Source organism: Cyrtonyx montezumae, unplaced genomic scaffold, assembly GCF_038088225.1.
Source record: "Cyrtonyx montezumae isolate F1298 unplaced genomic scaffold, pur_monq_1.0 scaffold_12, whole genome shotgun sequence".
In the NCBI taxonomy this organism is placed as follows: domain Eukaryota; kingdom Metazoa; phylum Chordata; class Aves; order Galliformes; family Odontophoridae; genus Cyrtonyx; species Cyrtonyx montezumae.
This window is the reverse complement of record NW_027071848.1, coordinates 12,882,508-12,903,633: the sequence shown is the minus strand read 5'-3', so window position 1 is coordinate 12,903,633 and position 21,126 is coordinate 12,882,508. Positions and strand designations below refer to the sequence as shown.

General features: G+C 36.8%; 1 protein-coding gene across 2 annotated transcripts in view; it reads left to right on the top strand.

Moving 5' to 3' along the window:
- CWF19L2 (CWF19 like cell cycle control factor 2) overlaps positions 1 to 17,535 on the top strand; it is a 62,058-nt gene extending 44,523 nt beyond the window's left edge. The window contains exons 13-18 of one of the 2 annotated variants that reach the window (XM_065730067.1): positions 7,779 to 7,991; positions 8,600 to 8,716; positions 12,876 to 13,031; positions 14,049 to 14,129; positions 16,004 to 16,105; positions 16,970 to 17,535. In XM_065730067.1, the coding sequence (XP_065586139.1) occupies positions 7,779 to 7,991; positions 8,600 to 8,716; positions 12,876 to 13,031; positions 14,049 to 14,129; positions 16,004 to 16,105; positions 16,970 to 17,110 (810 nt within the window). In that variant the 3' untranslated portion in view covers positions 17,111 to 17,535. Of the gene's footprint in view, positions 1 to 7,778; positions 7,992 to 8,599; positions 8,717 to 12,875; positions 13,032 to 14,032; positions 14,130 to 16,003; positions 16,106 to 16,969 lie in introns of those variants that run through there. The other variant, XR_010621839.1, reaches the window with a different exon arrangement.
- The last annotated feature ends 3,591 nt before the right edge of the window (positions 17,536 to 21,126 follow it).

Genomic DNA, 21,126 nt, shown 5'->3' with positions numbered 1-21,126 from the left:
GAGTTCTGTGACTTGAGGTTTGCTTTCAAATGATATTAAATTCTTTAGTAGGGCTTTCTTTCCACAGGGTGCACCAAAGAGCAGGTATTACCAGCAGAGGGAGAGATAAGAGACACAGCACAGATTGAACACGGACGCTGCCAGCAGCGTGTAAAACTCCAGGGGTTTTACTGTAGCAATAAGAAAAACAGAATCAATATAAAATTAAACTGACATACAGTTCCAGTTTTCTGAACATATGTTGGCAGAAAAATGAGGCTGAACCTGCAGTGAGCTAAGTACAGATCCGTGAGAGTTACTTGCATAAGCAACCCCATGCCAAGATGCCTACTGGCTTCAATAATGTAAAAATGAAAAAGAATAATAATCAAATGTTGCGTGAAATGAATATTATATAATGAAATTACTTATGTAATATAGTAATTAACATCAATAAAAAGAATATGTTAAAGATTTTATCAGCAAATACAGCACAACATTGTAACTTTTCCATCTCAAACCATTCTCATTTCTGCATTGTCAGAAAATACAGATGCTAGTATTTTCTTGAATTCCTGTACTGAATGGTTGTCTCTGTTAAGCCCAAACTGCAACTTTCCAAAACAGATCCAGATCTGGGGGGTTGGACTCGATCTCTTGAGGTCCCTTCCAACTTCTGTGATTCTAGGATTCTATGATCCTCTGTCAGGTGGATGGGAGAAACTTCACCACTGCATGCCATGAAGTGTAGGAGACTGTGTCATTTTGCCTGCTGCTAGGCAGTAAAAGCTGCCTTTGTAGGCTCTTGTTAATCATTACTTGCCAAAAGAGAAGGAAAAGTAGGAAAATAGAGTGCCCCTATGAGGGAAGAATGTTGGCCCATGGGCCCCCCCAGAAAAGTGAAATGGGAAACAAAAGACAAGGGACAGAAATGATGCTCTTTCTTATGAAAGTGTCAGGTTATCTCTAGTTTTTGGCCTTTGTCTGGTAGAAACAACAGCATGAAGTGCATTGTCTTTATGGGTGTCTGAATTTCTAATGCTAACTTTGGGCTGGCCAGTGATATTCTTAAGGCATCCACACTTAAAGTGATTGCCTATTTCTCTATGCAGCACAAAATACAATGTGCTTACATAGATAGCATCAGGCAGAGCTAGGGAACTGAATGCATAACTTCCAGAATGCATTGACTTCCACGTTTAACAGATGTGATTCTCCACTTGTTGCAGCACAGGGGCTTTCCTGCAACACCTCAGCATGGTTCCTTCTTTGGATTTGTACTAGATGTGTGTTTTGTATGGAAAAACATATTTATGAAATAAACCAGTTTTTGAATGACTACTTGCTTCCTTTCTGGCATTTTGCAGTACACTTTTGTTTTTTCAATTCCCAAGTAATGTGCCCAGAGAGATTTTGTTATAGCCAAGTAATGCAATTGGCGAAGCATACCAGACACAGTATTATAAGAGTCTAAATTTTTGGAGTGAGACTTTCCATTTTTTTCCTGAATGCCTTTTTTTTTTTTTTTTAAGCCAATATTTAGAGTAATAATTGAAGAGTACTATGTATTCTGCTGTAGTAGCAGCTGGATTTTATTGCATTTGAGTGCTGTCACATAAGTATTTGTCATCTGCAGCAATTGAGAGAAAATAATTTTTAAGGAATGATGCTTTTAGGTAAAGAAGAATAGAACTTTTTCACTGCTATTGGCAGAGAATGTGTTGATGATGTTAATTGCTACTATTGCAATATGATGAACTAGATATAATTTTTGTTTGTTCTTCATGATTTTTAAGACAGCAAAAGCCTTGCTGAATGGATTTGCTTGGGGAAATTTGTAGCATATCTTATTTCATTAGGAATATGCAGTCCTTGCTGGATGATAGTTTTGCTTGGCTTTATATTTCTGTCCTTGGTTAGTGGGACATTGTTATAATAGAGGATTTGCAAAGAAATTGTTATTCCATTCCTGACGCTTTTTCAGACGTGAAAATATACTCCATATTAGCACTCTTGTAAAATTATCTAAAGGATGCGATAAAATATGACAAGAAGTGAGTATCTGGGGACAGGGTGACCATCTGTAACTGGGTCTCTGTATCAAAACTGCAGTATATGCCACTGTGCATTGGTATGTGTGAATAAAGGTCTTGTAATCTTGTTAAATGTGTGACAAAGGAAAATAGTAGTAGTAATAACCATTCCTTTTTCCATTTCCTCCTTTTCTATTGACAAGTGAAAGCTATATTGCTTGGGGAGGTTGCAGTTGCACATGAATTACTAATGATGAGACTTTTTTTATTGCACAGGCAAGTTTAAATAAGTTTTTTCTTGGATCCTGTTTGTTTCAAACTCTTAATATCTGAAACAGAGGTGCTGGTTTCTTGAACAGCCTTGTATTCCTTAGTTCTTTTATTGTAGTGGGTTCTGTAATCAGTGTACACTCTGGCAGCCAAAAGGGGCAACCAGGCTGAGAAGGGATCTGATAAATATGTAAAGGGAAGTAGGAGGCAAATGGATGAGCCCAGGCTCTTCTTGGTTAGGTGTAGTGATTGGACGAGGAGTACTGGCCTAAAACTTGACAGGTAACAGGATGGGGGGAAGTGGCCTTAAGTTGCGCCGAGGTAGGTTTAGGTTGGATATCAAGAAACACTTCTTTCTGTAAAGAAAAAAAAGACAGAAAAAACCCTGTCTAAAAACCCTTTCTGTAAAGGGTTTTTAACTACTGGAATAGGCTCCCCAGGGAGGTGGTTGAGTCACCATCCTTGGATGTGCTTAAAAACCATTTGGATCTGGTGCTCAGGGACATGAGTTGGCAGAGGGTTGTTAGAGTTAGGGTAGTATGGTTTGGTTGTAGTTGGACTCAATGATCTTTGAGGTCTTTTTCAACCTGAGTGATTCCATGATTCTATGATTCTGTACTAACATGCAGAAGAACTATTTTAAGGTAAGGGTGACAGAGCACTGCAGTTGCTCAAGGAGGTTGTGGAGTCTCCTTCTATGAACATATTCAAGGCCAATCTACACGCTCACTTGTGTGACCTACATAGGGCACCTTCTTTAGGTTTTGGACTCTTGAGGTCTTGATCTCTTGAGGTCACTTCCAACCTGTGCAATTCCGTGATCCTTGTGGGTCCCTTCCTCCCTTCCTTTTGTGATTCATTATGTTTGTTGCTGATAAAGACTCTGTGGTAGAGGTAATCTGAACCTTATCTGTACATGCTCTCTCTAAATATTCCTTTACTATGGCTTCTCTCACCAAAATACTGCATTGAAACCTACCTTTTTTTTTTTTTGTTTCTGTCTGAAAAGCATTTTATAGTTTCTTGACTTGCTTAGCCCAGTCTTGTTCAACAAAACGTGTCACATCTTAAAACAAATTGCATTTTCCAGATTAAGTTTTTTATTTTTTATTATTCAGTTTTTAAAATATATTTGTCTGAAGCTGTTCTCAACATATTAGTTTTCCCTTCTTAATATTTTATATTAACATCCCTGAATTTGCTTGTTGTCATCTCTGTGAAATGAAGCATTGGAATGTAGTCTGGTAAATCTTTGTCATGTAAATGCCATTCGATATTGCTATTCCTCACTGACTGTCATGGCTTTTACTGGTATATATTCTTATACACATATTTTTATTTCCAGAAAAGATCAAAAACTTAGTGGCATTCTACTGACTCGCTGTAGCCTCGTGTACAGGTATACACCTCAAGTGGAATCAAAGCTATAGTAGAAACTTACATTGACACTTCGCATATGTTCACTACAGGAAGTCCTGAAGTGTTGAACATGTTGATCCATGCACGATTCCAATTCTCTATAAAGCCTGCTTTATACTGTTAGAATAGAAGATACTATTTAATCTTTTCTACACTTTTCTTTGAGGACTTTTAATTTTGAATTCTTAACAGCTACAGATCGATTTTTCAGAAGATGCTGAGTCACCTCTCTGGTGCAGCTGGGGAATCTTTCTCACCCATTCTTCTGGTCTCCAACTTTCACCAGCGGTGCTTTTGTTATGTTTTGTTTGTTTTTCCTGTTTTTTTCTTCTTTTTGTTGCACTTATAGCTAATTGTTATTACTAAGTCTCCTCACTTGTTCTGATTTTATTGATATCACTCAAGGTTTTATATGTATTTGACTTCATATATATGTATTTGACTACATATATATGTATTTTGACTTCAGACCTACTCTTAAGTTTGAGTCATTGTGTTTTAAATATTTTTTCATGTTATCATCATCAGACGATGTAGAAAAGTACAGTTGCTGAAGAACAGCATTGTCGTTTCTTTTTTATCTTACTGAGTTACTGTTTGAAATATATCAGTCTTGTGTGCTTCATTACTACACCAGGAGAAAACCAAATCTGGTCTTTAGAGAACAGTGTTTTAGTAAAGGTTACTGCTTCTAACATGAGCCTTCTGTTTTGGGATTGTTTTGTGTCTTGTTGTATTCAGCACTTTATTGATTGTTGAAGAAAGGCATTACCAGCCTGTTTAACGAGATGAGTATTAATTTCATCAGTAGATAGAATTCTTGGCTTGTATTGCTGTTGTATAAGGAAGGAACTTGCTCAAAAGGATCCATAGAGTATTTTTAAGGTTTTTTTTTGGAGAGTGCTCTTACATTAAAGAGGTCATGCTTAGCAAACCAGATATTTCCATGACTTTCCGGGCATTTCTTTCTAAGTACAAGGAAAGCAAAGTAGTGATGGTAGTCTGTTCTTTGTATGGTATTTCTGGTATCCAAGGTTTTTATTTCCATTATGTCTTTTCTTTGTAGTCTGCCATCTGTCTTATTTCATGTCTGTTTGCATTCTCATGGCAGTCTGATTTAAAGAGGGGGAAAAAAAAAGTAACAATGGAGTAGTGCCATTCTACAAGGTAGTATTTATTTGTGTTTCTTTTAATGAAGCTCTAGTTCTACTTTTCTTATCCTAGTATGACAGGAGAACAGAGGCTTGGCTTTTTTGACAACTAAACCACTAAATATTTTTCTGCAGCTCAAGAATGTCCTGTTTATTTTAAATACAGAAGTACAGAATTTTAGTAAGACAACAAAAGCAGAACTCTACTGTTCAACTGTTGATTTTAATATACAGTGGCTTTCAGTAGGAAATGCACATCAGCAGCTGAATGTATTAGAGCTATATAAAAAGGTATTGAGGCGGGTGTACAGTTGCTTGGCACTGAAAGGTTGGTCTGTTTCAGGGATTTGCACTGTGCAGGAAGAGTGAGAGCTGATTTCTATATTTTGTGAATGAGAGCTAGTTATCTAACCTACAAAAATGGTCTTTATTTTTTCTTTCTTAACAAGTTATCTAAACTGAGTACTTACAAGATATATAGATTTTCTTTTATTTGGATAATTTGTTTCAATTATGGTTATTGGCTTCAATGTTACTGTTATCTTAAATAGTGGCTGCATATCAACATTGAAGGTGGGAGACCTTTCCAAGCGCAATATGTGATTTGAATCTATAAGAAAATAGAATGAAACTGCCACATTATGTGTAGTAAGTCACATATATGAATCAGCAGTCCATTGTGACTGGTTTCTCTTAAGGCCTCATTACAATGGAGATGGTTGCAAGGGGTCTATCTGAAGGTTCATTATTATTTAGCTGTGTATTGTAGATATCAAACATTTGAAGTGTAGAGTTCTCAGTGTTCTTAGGTTGGATTTAGTGTCTGTTTTAGTAATGAGGTAAAACGCCTCTAACCAAAATATCTGAGAGACTATTTTTGAAGAGAAGCTTCTTAAATCAGACTTCAGCAGTCATAGTTCTCTATTGACACCCGTGACTCTAAATCTTTTTGAGTCTCCTGAATGTGCACAATATTTATATTTACATTCAGGAACCCTCTGTACTGAGAGGAAGAGACATTTAGCACATTAACTACATGGGAGATTTGTTTTTGTGCTCAGATATTAATATTTTATTTCCAACTCTAAGGTTAAAAGTGTTTCAGATGCAAACCAGCTCTTTCTGGAAGGAAATGCAGCTCTGTAGCTTTTTTCTATACAAGAGAAAGCAGGACTCCAAGTCTTGAAGACCAGTATATGTAATTTCTTTTCTTTTTCATTTATTCCCTGGGCAGGTGTTTCTAAGTGCTTTAAGAGAATTTTCAAGAGGTTTTTCTTTCATTATCTTGACAAAGACACATAATGTACACAATCACAGAAAATAACTTACCTGTTAAATACCTTTAGTTAGCTAATAGTTATTTTTTCTTTCTTAACAAGTTATCAAAACTACTTATGAGATATGTAGAAGATTTTCTTTAATAATGAGTCCTTTGCTAGAGATACCCCCCATCAGTGTTTTAATGTGTATAAGGTTTGTTGCAAATACACTTTTATCATTTCCCTAGTTATTTCTGAAGCAAAACTACTCATACATAAATCTGCTGATGCTCTGAAGGTCTAGCAGCTACTCCCAATATCAAGAGATCTATATAATGTGTGTTTTTTTTTTTCCCCTCTCATTTTGGAAGAAATTACTGAAACTATTCAAGGTAAAATTGCAGTCAGGTATAGCATGAGTTATTACAGCAATGGGATTTCATTTAGAGAGGAAGAACTTGGAAAAATTATTTTGAAAGCTTTATACTTTTGCTTTAGCTGTGTATGCTGAATGTTTAGGGTATTACTGGCACATAATTTTAAAAATGTTTAGAGTAAGCTGAAACAGTTAAGTGGATAAATACTTTCCTAAGTCCTTTCAGTCAGCGTTTGTAATTAAGACTTGCTAAATCTTCATTTCGGTAAGACAATGTGGGATTTATTTGTCGTCAGCAAAGACTGATTAAGACTGATGCTATACACACACCCACACATGTATGTTGCATGGTGAATCTTACTAAAATCTTCTGTCATTTGATTTGGTCCTATGATGCATATACATTTCTTCCTTTCCTTTTCTTTCTATTCACTGTCTCTTGTTGCTCTTGCCCTGTAACCCTGCATCACCTCCATTTCCTATAAGCAGACATGATTCCTTCTAAGTAGTGTCCAGGTGAGATATATGCATTTGGTATGGATTTCCACGTTATTAAGATCCTGTAAGATACCGTTAACCATCAAGCACATCTTCGTAACAAATAGTAAGCATTTTCAGAGCTTTCTTTTAAATAAATGGCACCTACCTGGAATGTAATGATTAATTATCAAACAATCAAAAAGTGAATTAGTCAGCCTTGTTTCTGGTAAACTTGTGTTGGTTATCCCTATCCAGGGACAGATCCATTCAAGAAATGCCAAGTATTGAAAACAAAAACTTTTTCTTCACAGAATAGCTTAGCATTGTTCACTTGAGAAGAACGTTGGTATATTTTCATAAAGCATGATGATGAGCCATAGTTTCATGGTCTAGCTATTTTACCACAGGTGATTTAGTGGGCAGTGATAGTTGTAATAGGAAGAGGAGGAAGGGAAAGACAGAATATATGATAATACATGACCAAAAGAAAATTGTGCATCCTATTTTAAGCTGGAGTTTTGTCAAGGTAATATTGAAATACCTAGTGCTTAACTTGTGATGGAATATAGTGATATACTCCTCTCCCTGTTGTTAAACATCTGTACTTTAATACCTAAGCTGTCTGAAAAAGACATTGCTCTGAGGAGGTGTATCTGATAGTATGATTTTCAGATGCCGTGTAGAAAGCATCAGTGCTGCTTCTGCTACACACTATCCTTTTCTTAGTAAAGGATACTACAAAGAGCTAAGATTGCATCTTTTTTCTTACTTGTTTCTATTTAAATGCAATCTTTTTGGTCTATCTTTTCAGCTTATGGAAAAAACTGACAGAGACTACTACACTCTGGATGACATGTTTGTTTCCAAAGCAGCAAAAAAAGCACGCAGCGGGGAAGAGGAAGAAATACAAAGAAGAAAAGCAATACATGAACACCAGCAGCTTGCTGCACGCATGGAAAAGTGTCCTTTCTGTTTTGATAGCAGTGAACTTTCTAAACATCTTATTATTGCAATTGGTACCAAGGTAAGAAAATAGGAATTTAGTGAAAATATAAATATAAAAAAGAAAGAAAAGAAGGCAGAGTTAATGGTAGAGTGACTGAGTTAAAGAACACAGCTGCTTCTTTCTTTAATTATTCTGCATCTTATATTCCATGCCCTTCCAGTTGATTTCAAGAATTCCTCAAGGATTAGGGAGAAGAAGATATCGATCTGTTGTGAATTAGAAAGCTAGTCTTCTGATTTGTGGAAAACATGAGGCAATAATGGAAGATCTTAGTACAGTCTGTAGGTGGATTTGTGGAAGACTAAATCATACCATACTGGAGGAAATTTGAAATGATTAAGATCTGTATCTCAATGATATCAAAGAAAGCCAAGTGGAGAATTTCATTCTTAAGCTTAAAATCCTTGAAAATAAACAAAACCAAACCTTTCTCATTCTGTTAATTCTCTTAAAATATGTGTAAATATTTGGATTTATACCAGCCCTTGCTGTACATACTTGCTGTAAGTAGAAGATAATGGTTTCTATTGGTTTGAACTTTAGCAGATGTATCTCTTGACCTTAGCAGTGAGAATATTTTTAACACTAGAATAATAGGCACTTCAGTTTTTGTGAACTCTTTACAGGTATACTTGTCTCTGCCAAGCAACCAATCCTTAATTGAAGGTCACTGCCTGATAGCTCCTTTACAGCACCATACTGCAGCCACTCTTTTGGATGAAGAAATCTGGGAAGAAATCCAGGTCAGCTGAGAAACTGTCTCATGTTCTAGCAGCTTTGTAATGTAATATTATTTTGAATAACACGATACATGCTTGAAAAGAAGGTACACAAGAATCTAATGAAGTGTTTAACAAGCAAAGTGCAAGGTGTTGCACTTGGGTCAAGGCAATCCCAGATATGAGTTCAGACTGGGAGAAGAGCTTATTGAGAGCAGCCCTGCCAAGAAGAACTTGGACATCTTGATAGACAAAAATTTGGACATGAGCCAGCAGTGTGTACTTGTGGCCCAGAAGGCCAGTATCATCCTTGGGTGCATCAAAAGAGGAACAGCAGCAGGGAGAGGGAGGGGATTCTCACCGTCCACTCTGCCCTTGTGAGGCCCCATCTGGAGTACTGTGTCCAGACCTGGGGCCCCCAGCACAGGAGGGATGCAGAGCTGCTGAAGTGATTCCAGAGGAGGGCCACTGAAATGATCAAAGGGCTGGAGTACCTCTCTTGTAAAGACAGACAGAGGGATTTGGGCTTGTTCAGTCTGGAGAAGAGAAGGCTTCAGGGAGACCTTATTGCAGCCTTCCAGCACTTGAAGGGAGCTTACAAGGAGAGCCAGCTTTTTATGTGATCTGATAGTGACAGGACAAGAAGAATGGCTTTAAACTAAAAAGAGGGGAGATTTAGGATAGATGTTAGGGAGTTTTTCCCTGATAGGGTAGTGAGCTGCTTGAACAGGTTGACCAGAGAGGTTATGGATACCCCATCCCTGGATGTGTTCAGTGCCAAGATGGATGGGACCCTGGGCAGCGTGATCTAGTGGATGGCAACTCTGCTTGCAACTAGGTGATCTTTACAGTTCCCTCCAAGCTAAGTCATTCTTTGGTATGATTCTATAATACTTTTGTATATGTCTGTTTTAAGTTTCCATCCTGTCAACCCATTTTGATCCAACTAAGGGGTAGAACATGTTTGCATTATGAATGGAAATTAATCGTTGAAAATTGATAAAGGAAGATGCAGGGTAAACACTGAAAAAAGTTTTAATTTATAAGCCCTAGAAAAAATGCCTAAGAACTGTTGCAGAACTTCTATCCTTGATGATCCTGGAAATCAAGTTAGAGAAACATGTCAAGAGTGACAGGTACAGTTGATCCCTTGCAGAAAGTTTAATGACTGGTTAGGAAGCACTATTATGAAAAACATGGTCAGAGAAGAAAGGTCACTTATAATGAAGCACCAGCTAAAGATATATTAAAGATATATTTTTACTTTTTTTTTTTTTTAAGCTAATCTGATTTTGGGTTAGATATTGAGAGAGAACTATTTTCATTCTTACTCATATCGGTGAGGTCTCTGTTAGAATACAGTTTCCTCCTTTTTAAATAAGATTTCTTAGAATAAAGGGCCAAATGTGAAGGGTCAAGCTCTCTTCATATGAAGATATATTAAGGTTTTTTTTTAGTTTTGTTTTATTTGGCAAAGGAAAGTAAAGGGAGAAATATAATAAACATCTGCCTAAAAGATTGACAGTGATGGCCGCTCTCTTAATCCCACCACTAGGACTGTTACAAGGGAAAAACAACTTGCAGACTGTTTTGCTTCAAAACATTGGAGACTATTTCAGAGAAGAGAAAAGATTAATGACTTCCACTGTTGCTTATGATTAAAATCAGGTTAATCCATGAGTTTGAAATGGTTTAGGTAACTTTGTTCTTGCCTCAAGTCTATCAGGTGGACCCTCTGGCTTTCCACAGGTACTCACAGCATTGGATCTCATGGCTGATGTAATTTTTATACAATGTTGCTTTGTAAATTACTCTCCTTCGTAGGAGGAAAAAAAAAAGAACTTTCATATATGAGAAGAAATGCTTCTGACAGTTGTATAAGAAGGGAACAATCATAATGAGTGTGATCAGAAGAAAAAACAAAGCATCAGGGAGAAGTGGGCTATATATATATTTATCCTGTATCCTCTATGTAGCCTATTGTATTTTAGCAAAACAAGGTTGTAGAATAAATGGTTCAAAATAAAAGATGATCACTTTTCTGAATGTATATTGGAAGGAAGGTAGGATAAAGACAAGTAAATGCAGTTTCTGCATTCAATCCTGGACTTTTCCTTGCTAGAAAATGCAGCTTGTTGGTAAACTCATCAATTCTGTGAATATATTAATTGTGAGTTTAAATATTTCTTTATGGCAAAGTACTTAGGAGGTGACGGACAAGTTATTTTGCAGCATCTGTGTAATTCAGTAGGAGGAGTCTGGAAAGTTTCCATAGGAGTAAAACTACACACTTACTTGATGACCAAGCTAACTGAATGGTGTGAGAGCCATAGCTTGTGTTCCTCTTGACAGAAAAAGACTCATCTTTATTACACTGTATTCAGCACGTTTTAGCTCATTTTACTAGTATTTTCTTTTTGAGATGTGTTGGAATAAAGCAAGAAATGTTCTTTTCTAATGTTTGGCTTCAGGTGCTTGAATTTAACATGATGCATGTTTTAAAACTTATCTGCTTCACTTTACAAAGTAAATATGCACCTAATTTTTGTATATAAAAATATATAAATCTTGGCATGTTCTGTTGCCTGAGTTGTGACATGTATCAACATACTATGTATCTGAGCATGAGCCATACCTCACTGATTAAGATATTTAAGAGCACTGGTACCATTGCAGACCTATGAGGGTCACCACTCATCACTGATCTCCATCTGGACATTGATGTGTTGATCACTTCTCTCTGGGTATGATCTTGCAATCAGTTTCTCAACCATTGAACAGTCCTCCCATGAAATCCATATATTGCAATTTGGAGAGAAGAATGTTGTGGGGGGCCTTGCCAGAGGCCTTACTGAACTCCAGATAGATGACATCAGTGGCTCTTCCCTTGTCTGTTGATACAGTTACATCATCAGGGTGTGCCACTAGGTAGGCAAGCAGGACTTGACCTTAGTGAAGCAATGCTGATTGTCTCATATCACCTCCCTCTCTTTCATATGTCATAACATAATTTCCAGAATGATATGATCCATGATCAGAGGTGAAGCTAACTGGTCTGTAGTTCCCCGGGTGATCCTTTCTAGATTTCTTAAAAATAGATGTGATGTTGCCTTTTTTTCTAGTCACCAGGAGCTTCACTTGACTGCTGTGACTTTTCAAATATCAACTCTACCTTAGGACTCTGCGGTGCATATCAGTGGGAAACATAGATTTATGGATGTTCGGTTTCCTCAAGTCATTTTAAACCTGATTTTTGTTTACAGTGGGAGGGATGTTACTTCCCTGGTTCTCCCCTTCCAACCCATCTGCTGTAAGGCTGTGTGAAGATCAGTTGCCAGTGAAGACTGAAGCAAAAAGTTGTTGAGCCTTCTTGTCCATTCTTTACCCCATCCCTGTATGCTAAGCAGCATCCCTATACTACTCCCAGTTACCTGTTCCTGCTTCTACTTCTTGTGCATTTTCTTATTCTCCAGTCTCTTACTTTCCTTTCCTGACATTTTAGACCTGGGGATGGAAAGATCTTAAGCACTATGGAAAGCTTCCTTAAAGATCTGCCAGCTCTGCTCTGCTCCCTTGTCCTCAAGGACAGTTTCTCAGGGGAATTTGTTGTTAACTCCCAGAAGAGATGGAATTTGGCTTTCCTAAAATTTAGCATCCTGATTTTACTTTGTCTGATATCCCTCAGGACTGTGGACTCCACCACTGCATGATCACAACCCAGGTAGCCTCCAATCCTGATGTCACCAATCAGTTCACTTGTATTGGTGAGCAACAGGTCCAGCATTGCATCCCTCCTGGTGGGGATGTCTGTTACTTGGCTCTGGAAGTTATCCCTGATACATTCTGGGAGCCTCCTGGGTTGCCTCATTCTTATAGAACATCATAGTTATGAAATCTAACTTACTTTTAGTCCAAATTGTCCAGAATATAAAAAAAAAAAAAGTGATATTAACTGGAACTGAACTTATACTGTTAAATATAGTGCATATTTAACAATAGATAGTTTGTATTATAGTTTGTATTGTTGAATAAAGTAGAATTTACATAATGTGATCACTGCTGTTCCATTTTATTATTATTTTCTAAGGAATTATATATATATATTAGTGAAATAATATAAAATATTATATCTGGAAGTTTTGAAAAAGCTGATTGGAATTATACATTCTTTTTCTTTAAACAGGTGTTTAGAAGAGCTCTGGTGAAAATGTTTGAAGCTAAAGGCTTGGACTGTGTCTTTATAGAAACAAATACGAGTATGAAGAAACGATATCACATGGTATATGAGTGCATTCCTCTTCCAAAAGAAGTAGGAGACATGGCTCCAATCTACTTTAAGGTATATGAAAAAGCCTTTTCTTTAGGTCATTTCAATGTATTTACCATAAACTATTTCTGGAAAAGTTTTTTCATATTGAAGTGTTACTTCTGAAAATATGATTATTCTTTGTTTTTCTGATGAAGTGTTTCTCAGTCTTTAAACAAATATGCTGTTTTAGTGTCTGAAAAACAGCTTTTATAAGGGTAAATTTGACTGAGTGCACACATACTTCAGTATTAGTGAATAAATTAATTTGTTTGCTCTTTGAAAATGTTCTCTGGAAATAAATAATATATTTGTTTCTTGATGAAATGTAAGTCAGTGTGATAAATAGCAAGGCAGTAACTTTTACAACACATTTGAAACTCTCCACATGGTTGATTTGATTGGTTATGTTTTTAGTGCGTTAAGTATTTTCTTTGAAAAATGACAGAAAGATGAAGTATAAGCTTCAATGCTATGTCTTTTGTGTTAAACTTTTTTAGAAGTTCCCACCATTCAACTACATAGTAAATGAAAATTAAATGTAAATTAAAGAGGTACCTACACTATGCACACTTCCATACTCTGAAGGATGCAGAATCAGCTTTTGGGGCCTTGGAGTGCAATTGAGCTTCTAATTTGGATTTTCCATTTGGAGTTTAAAAATAGAGAAAGGGAAAGAAACATAAAAGAAAAAAGGCTAATATGGCATAATGAAATCAGAGCAGATTTAGTATGGGCTTAGTAAAAAGAAAATGAGACCTTTTAGTCCCTATAATTTGAAAGTTTCTTGTTAGAGATAATGTCAGGCAAAAGAGATTTCAGGAAAAAAAAAAGGAATAGAATTAAGTGAGTTTCAAGATATTAAATTATTCCTCTATAAAGTATGTAAGTTCTTGAAATCAGAAAAATTACAAAAATAAAATTACTTTGTTAAGAAATAACTAGTACTTGCAGTACAAAGTACTTCTTACAATTTGCTTTACTCCATTGCAAAGTGAGTGCTTCACTGCATGAAGGACTATTTTCACATTTAGATAAATGGTTTTACAGAAAGCTATAATGGAGGCTGATGAAGAGTGGTCCATGAACAAGAAGATAATTGATCTTTCTTCAAAAGATGTTCGGAAATCTGTAAGTAATGAAATGTATTGAACACTGAAATTTTCAGCAAATTACTTTCATCTATTTTAGTTATTAACTGTTTCAAAGAGAGGAAAAGGAGCACAATTAAATTAGTGGATTGGGAGATGGCATAGACATGACAAGCATTAGAGTCTGACTGAACTCCTAATTGACATTAGAAAAGATTCCCATTTATTTCAACAACAGATGGACTGAGCTGCAAACATGGCTTGAGAACAAAGCTGGCATTTTGAGTACATGTACCAGCACAATTTTCTTGATTGACTCTAAGAATTAAGATAGATCAAAGATTTGTAAATTACTGTCTGGGCAAGAGTACAGTGTATCTTTTGCATTGACCTGGAACAGCCTTTGGTGTTGCTAAATTTATGAAGTGAAGATGCAATTAGTATTATAAATCTTTATTTCTAAAACAAAGGAGTTGAAACATTCTTGCATATAAATCTTGAAGGAATAATCCTGAAACAGTTAAGTTCAGAAATTGGTCCATAGGTATGCTTTGGCTTTCTTCTGCTTCTTGGCCTTTCATAACAGGGAAAGCCAACACCTGACCAAGAAAACAAAGTATAATTTTCTTGTCTAGTGATGGAGGATCAGGCCATTTATTTTTTTATGAATCATATGCTTTTACAATTGTATTATACGCCCATTTGAAGGTAGATCACTTTTCAAATTAATTCATGGAACTTCATTAAATTAATAAAATGCATTGGTGTGAAGTGTTACATCGTTGTATAACTTCAACATTATTTTAGGATAAAAAAGAAGAGAAATACCTTCAAGAAGGTATGAAAGTATAGTTTAGAAACTGACCTGAGGAAAATAGAGTGCTGTACTATGAGACAGTGGTGTGTGGAATGGGAATCAGATATGACTGTGACATTTAATGGGCTAATTGTGTGCATTAATTGGGACTAGAGGCAGAACCCTAGCAAATGAGCCCAAGCATCCAATGCTCTTGCACAACATCAAAGCCTTTCTGTTTATTACTCTTCTCCTTCCAGTAAGAAAACTTGGGTGAGCAGTGGTCTGGGAGGGGACACAACTGGGACAGCTGACTTAGCAGCAAGCACTCTTCAGCAATAAATAAACATTGTTGTATTATCAACACTAGCCTAGTTACCAGTACGAAACACTGCTTCGTGTGGGCTGCTCTGAAGAAAATCCATCCACAAACAGTATAAGGAACATCTTGGGAAAATTTTCAGTTATTTGAACTGTAGCAGAGAAGGTACATATGAGTTTGAGGCTTTGTAAACCTTACTATACAGGAACAAATTACAAGCAAATTATGAAATTACCCACTTTGGTAGTTAATTGTAATTCCAATCATCTGGTTGGGTTTTCCAGTAATGTTTTCTCTGTAGAGGTGTTTCCTTTCCCCCTGCTACTTGAAGAGTATCAGTGTTTCCTCTCGGTAACTACTTCCTCTTATGACACGTCATCTCGTTCTTAATAAATGTGCTTGTAGCAGTCTTAACATTTGTACTAATCCCATATAATTCAAAGCTGTGGAGTCAGAAAGGCATTTGCTCAGTATGCATGCTGCTTGCTAGCTATTTCCTTGTCTCTGTCCCTGCCAGTCTCTTACCTGATGTATATTGTCCTGTAGGTTCTGCCACCTGGCATTCCTTTTTTTTCAGTTTCTGGTGTCTCACTGACATGTACTGCTTTTTCCCTTTACCTGTTGGCTTTACTGTTGTTCTGTAGCAGTTTTGTACTGAATAAAGTGATTTGAGAAGTGATTTAAAATAAAATGTGATGCTACTAGCTATAAAACCACTTTCTTCAAGAAGTTGTAGGAGGATTATTAAATGCTTGCTCTCTTTTAAACATCTAAAAATGCCTTTTTTTGTATATAGGTTCCCAAAGGATTGCCATACTTTTCAGTGGACTTTGGCCTCCAAGGAGGGTTTGCTCACATCATTGAAGATCAACACAAGTTCCCTCACTACTTTGGAAAGGTATTGTTTTGTACAAAATCAATTTACTAATTGTAATCTGTTGTGTAAATTTGTGTAATTACACCAGTTGCTGCTACAACAGTCACTTTGATGTACCTTATCACAGTTCATTGCTTGCCTTTTCATGGTAAGTCATTACAACTTAGCTTGTGAATAAAGGAATAGTTGATTGTTTTGCTGTTTGATACTCAGAATTGTAGATCAGTTTTTCTTTTGAATCAGTAGGACCTCTAGATATTTGACATATAGTCTGATAGATGAAAAATAATTGCAGCTTTTTAAGGTGTTAAAAAAGGATTTTCATGATGAAGATATCTTCATATAGGTGCTCTGACTCCCACTTGTATGAAAATAGAGGTCATACACACACATAGGCTCACAGACAATTCCTAGTATAATTCATACGTGGTTAAATTATTCCATTATGGCATAGAGAGTATGTATAGAAAGTGCTGCAGCAAAATGTTCCTTTCCTCACTATGTCACAATGATCAACTCTTGAAAGAGTCAGTATTATAAAGTTTTAAGAGGGAGTAGGGAGTAATATGGCTTGAAAAAGTTGAGAGCAAAGTGAGTACTTTTCATCTTTCTCAACTTCCAATTTTTTGACCCAAATATAGAAATGCACCAACAATCTTGTAGTGTTACAATATTTATGCTAGTTTGTACTTACAAGAATATTGGTGAGGCAACCATCTAGCAACTGCAGTTGTAGTTTTTGGTATGTTTTTCAGAATTCATTATTTATAGCTAACACAAATCGTCCCATAATTGGAAAATTAGTGCTTTTATAATGTATGTTAAAATAGCATTAAGTGATGTTATATTTTAGTATTTATTATCTGTCTTTGTTCTACTGCAAAGGAAATCATTGGTGGCATGCTGGATTTGGAGCCACGGCTGTGGAGAAAAGGAGTCAGGCAGAACTTTGAGGAACAGAGGAAGAAAGTGTTGCAGTTTGCACAGTGGTGGAAGCCATATGACTTCACCAAAAAGAAAGAATAAGTACGTCTTTGCAACTGAGGACTAAATAAGCCATAAATTATATTACAGGATATTTCATTTGTGAAATGTAATACCAGTATATTAATACCAGTATGTTATGTATTGCTATGATGTTTTAAACCTGGGGTTGTTATTTAATTGATATCTCTTTCTGGTTTAGACACTGTATGGATCTCATGAACCTGCAAGCCTGACAAAACCAGAAGTATACACTGCTTTTGGTTTTAATTTTTTTAGGTGAGCCAAAACCAAAATATTGATGTGACTTTTGGAATTCTTAAAAATACAGCTTTTTCTTTGTAATTCTATAATATTTGTAACAAATATTTTTTTTATCTTGTAGCATAGAACCTAAGTGCATAATTACTGCTGTTACTTTTTGTAGAAGGTGGTGTAAATGTTATGAACATGTTGATTAAAACAAACACGTTGCACTGCCTTTGAGTCTTTGTTTTCTTTTAGTTGAGACCATTGTAATAAGGTAAGTGTTCAGTTATGATGTGATAGAGCCTTGCTGATCCTGTGTGCAAAAAATCCCATTTTCTGTACTTTCAATATTCTGTAGTATTTTCAATCTGAGTTGTACAAATTATGATGAGCTGGTCTGTAACTGATGGCAAATGATAGCTTTAGTGGTTGCAGTTAATACTGATGACAGTGAGAAATAAAAAGAAAAGAGGGGAGGGAAGGGAAAGAAATTTATGGGACAGATTTTCTCTGATGGACAGCCAAGAAAGGAAATCATCTCAGCAGCTTCCCCAAATTACTCTTCTCCACTGAGCATCCTTGCCAGTGTGACAGATGATCTGTACTTTTCAGATAATAGATTCATAGTGTTCACTGGGACCTGTTCAAACTCCCTCTTGATTGTTCCTGCTTATGTAATTGGAATATTTAATGAGCTAATATTTACCTTGTTTTTTATTATTATTATTTTTGCATAAAAGTTACGAAATAGGAGGGTAGAAAAAAGTGAGTAGGAAAAGGGAGATTCTTCAATCACTGACAATCACTGTCCATGGGAAAACTGACAAAGTAATAATCTCAGGCTTTGCAGGAACAGAGCTGGTAGAACAATGCAGGGACAGAGGTTGAGGATGAAGACATTGCTGTGGTGTCCTCCCAGTGGATATTCTCCTGACTTGCAAACAGAAGACTGAATGTTGCACGGAAAGGCTCCCGAATGGCACATGGGAAGCATAACAGTGGCTGAGACATCGTGCTGGTGTTCCAACCTGCTTCTGTTCTTTTCCTTTTGAACCACTTGTCTCTACAACCTTGTTTCCTATGGTGAACTGCTCGGGTTAAGAAATGGATCACTAGATATTACAGAGCTCAATAAGTGTTCATATCTGCTTCCTTAGTGGTCTTCTGCAACTTTCTGAAGAACTAGGACTTTTTTTTCTTATTTTTTGACATACCCATTGATTTTTTTTTTCCATTTTGCCCAGTTAGAGGTAAAAACCTACTAGGTTGCGAATTATTTTCTGTAGGATCTTTGTGAATTTCTGTTACTACAAGAGAAATAACTGAAAAATAAGATGTCATGATCATTTTGATGATTTAATGTCTGATTTCTTTTGTTTTAAGTATCAAGCCATGGATGAAAGAAACATTTCTACAATTCACCAGTCAATTTTGGTCTCTTTTAGGCTACTGGGGAGGTTAGAGTACAAATAGGTTATGAAATAGTAGCCATGAGTTACCACTAACAATGCAGTAAAGCTGAAGGAAATCTAGGTAAAGTGCAGTCTTTTGTGGTATAAAACATGACTGAAAGGTTTAAATTCTGCTCAAAGTCTCTGTTCATCAAAGGGAATCTGTATAGTTCACATAGGATATGTAGCTCATACATAGAAACATCATCTGTGTGTATTTTTATTATTTGGTGTCAGCAATACTTCTAATCTTTAGACTTGAAAGGACTTGGAAATAGGTACGGGCAACATCCCAAGCTACAAAGGCAGGGAGATGTGTCTTACTCTATCAGAATTTCATAGAATCATTAAGGTTGGAAAAGACCACAAAGTTCATCTACTCCAACCATCAACCCATCCCCACCATGCCTACAAACCATGTTCCTCAGTGCCATATCCGCATGAGTCTCGAACACCTCCAGGGATGGTGACTCCCCCACCGCCCTGGGCAGCCTGTGCTGATGTCTCATCACTCTTTCTGCGAAGAAATGTTTCCTAATATCCAACCTGAACCTCCCCAGCACAACTTACAAAGCACCATGACTGTTACCTCACCGCTGACTACACATGGAGCTCAAAAGCCACTTAGGTATCATTGTCTTTCTACATAACTGCAGTTTGGGGATTGCCTGAAGTCAACTACTGGAGGTGCACTTAGATTCAGCTGAAATGGAGCGCAAGGCTTTCTGCTAATTCTTTCTCTGCTAATTCTTTCAGATAGATGGTTCTCATGCACGTCCATGTTGCACTTGCTTTTCCCTTTTCCTCTTTCCCTTTTCCTCTTGAGTTCTCCATTGGAGTAAGACTGTGAGATGCTACATTCAGTACAGTTCTAGTGCTTTGTACTTATTAAAATTTCTGAAGGGATACAATGTGGATTTCTATCTCTTTTAAAGAAAATTAACATGCAAACCCAGGTCTGTTCGTACTGAGTTATTTATTCATTCAGTTTGTTCAGAACGAATTAGTCCCAGATTCATAATGAAATGTGAGTTACTGTGATTTTACCTACTGAGTTCTACCAACTTGTTTTAAACTGTGTATGATTTCTGACAGGAAAATATCATGGTAAAATAAACAGTAGTTCTCATGGCAGGAGATCACAAATCTCTTATAATCTGAAGAATGAAAGAAGTGATTTCTGGTGTTCCTAAATGATTCTCTGGCTGAAATTTCTTCAGCGTTCCCTGACTTCTGCATCTGTATTTTTATCATTCAAGCATGTTTTCTCTTTATAATTCAAGCTGTACATGTGTAAACACATAAGATGATATATACTTTTGGAAGTAAGATCCTTAATCATAGCCTTTTGAGTTGGAAGGGACCCTTAAAGGCCACCTAGCCCAACACCGCTGCAGTGAGTGGGGTCACCTACAGCTCGCTCAGGTTGCTTACAGCCCCATCCAGCCTGACCTGCTGTGTCCCCAGGGATGAGGCATCCACCACCTCTCTGGGCAACCTCTTCCATTTCCTCACTGTACTTAGTGTAATAAACTTCTTGCTTATCTTCAAAGTCACCCCACTTTTAGTTTGGAACCATTTCCCCATGTCCTATCACAAGACACCCCACTAAACAGTCTGTCCTACCTTTAGATACTGAATGGCCGTGCTCACGTCTCCCCAGATCCTTCTCCAGGCTGAACAGCCCCAATCTCTCAACCTGAATTGCCCAAATGTCAGTTATTTCTTGTATCTTTGACTTTCATTCCTTTTCATAGATTTTATTTCTGATGTGCTGAAACCATTTTGAATTCTGCTCCTGCTCTTAAATGATTTTTTTTCAATCCTTTGAGTCATCTGCAAAATTAAGCAGCATGCCGAATTGCAGCAACTAGACATCCATGCTATATCTGTGTACATCCTGTAATATATGTCTATTCATTTTTTCCTAATATCAGTGTTATTGTTGCTGGTGGACTTCTGATACTGATATTCTTGCAATGGCTGTGGGCAATATATGTAGCAAAAGTAGTAAGAATTGGGGCTCCAAGGGAGCCAGAAACTGATGGCTGGAAAAAGTGACATGAAAATGATCTCCAGGACTGTATTCTGTGTTTCCATGAAGGAAAAAGAGGCTGAAAATCACATGTTCTTCTGAGGCTAAGGTCCACCTTGTCTAAGATCTGTGTGGGTTAAACCCCTGTAGGCAGCTAAACACACCCAGCCACTCACTTCCCTGCACCCTTACTGGGCACAGGGAAGAGAAAAGCGGGAGTAAATGTGAGAAAACTCATGAGTCAAGATAAAAATTGTTTAGAAGCATGAAGGAGAGGGTGGAAAAGAAACAAAACAAGAGTCGCAAAGGCAATCATTCACTGC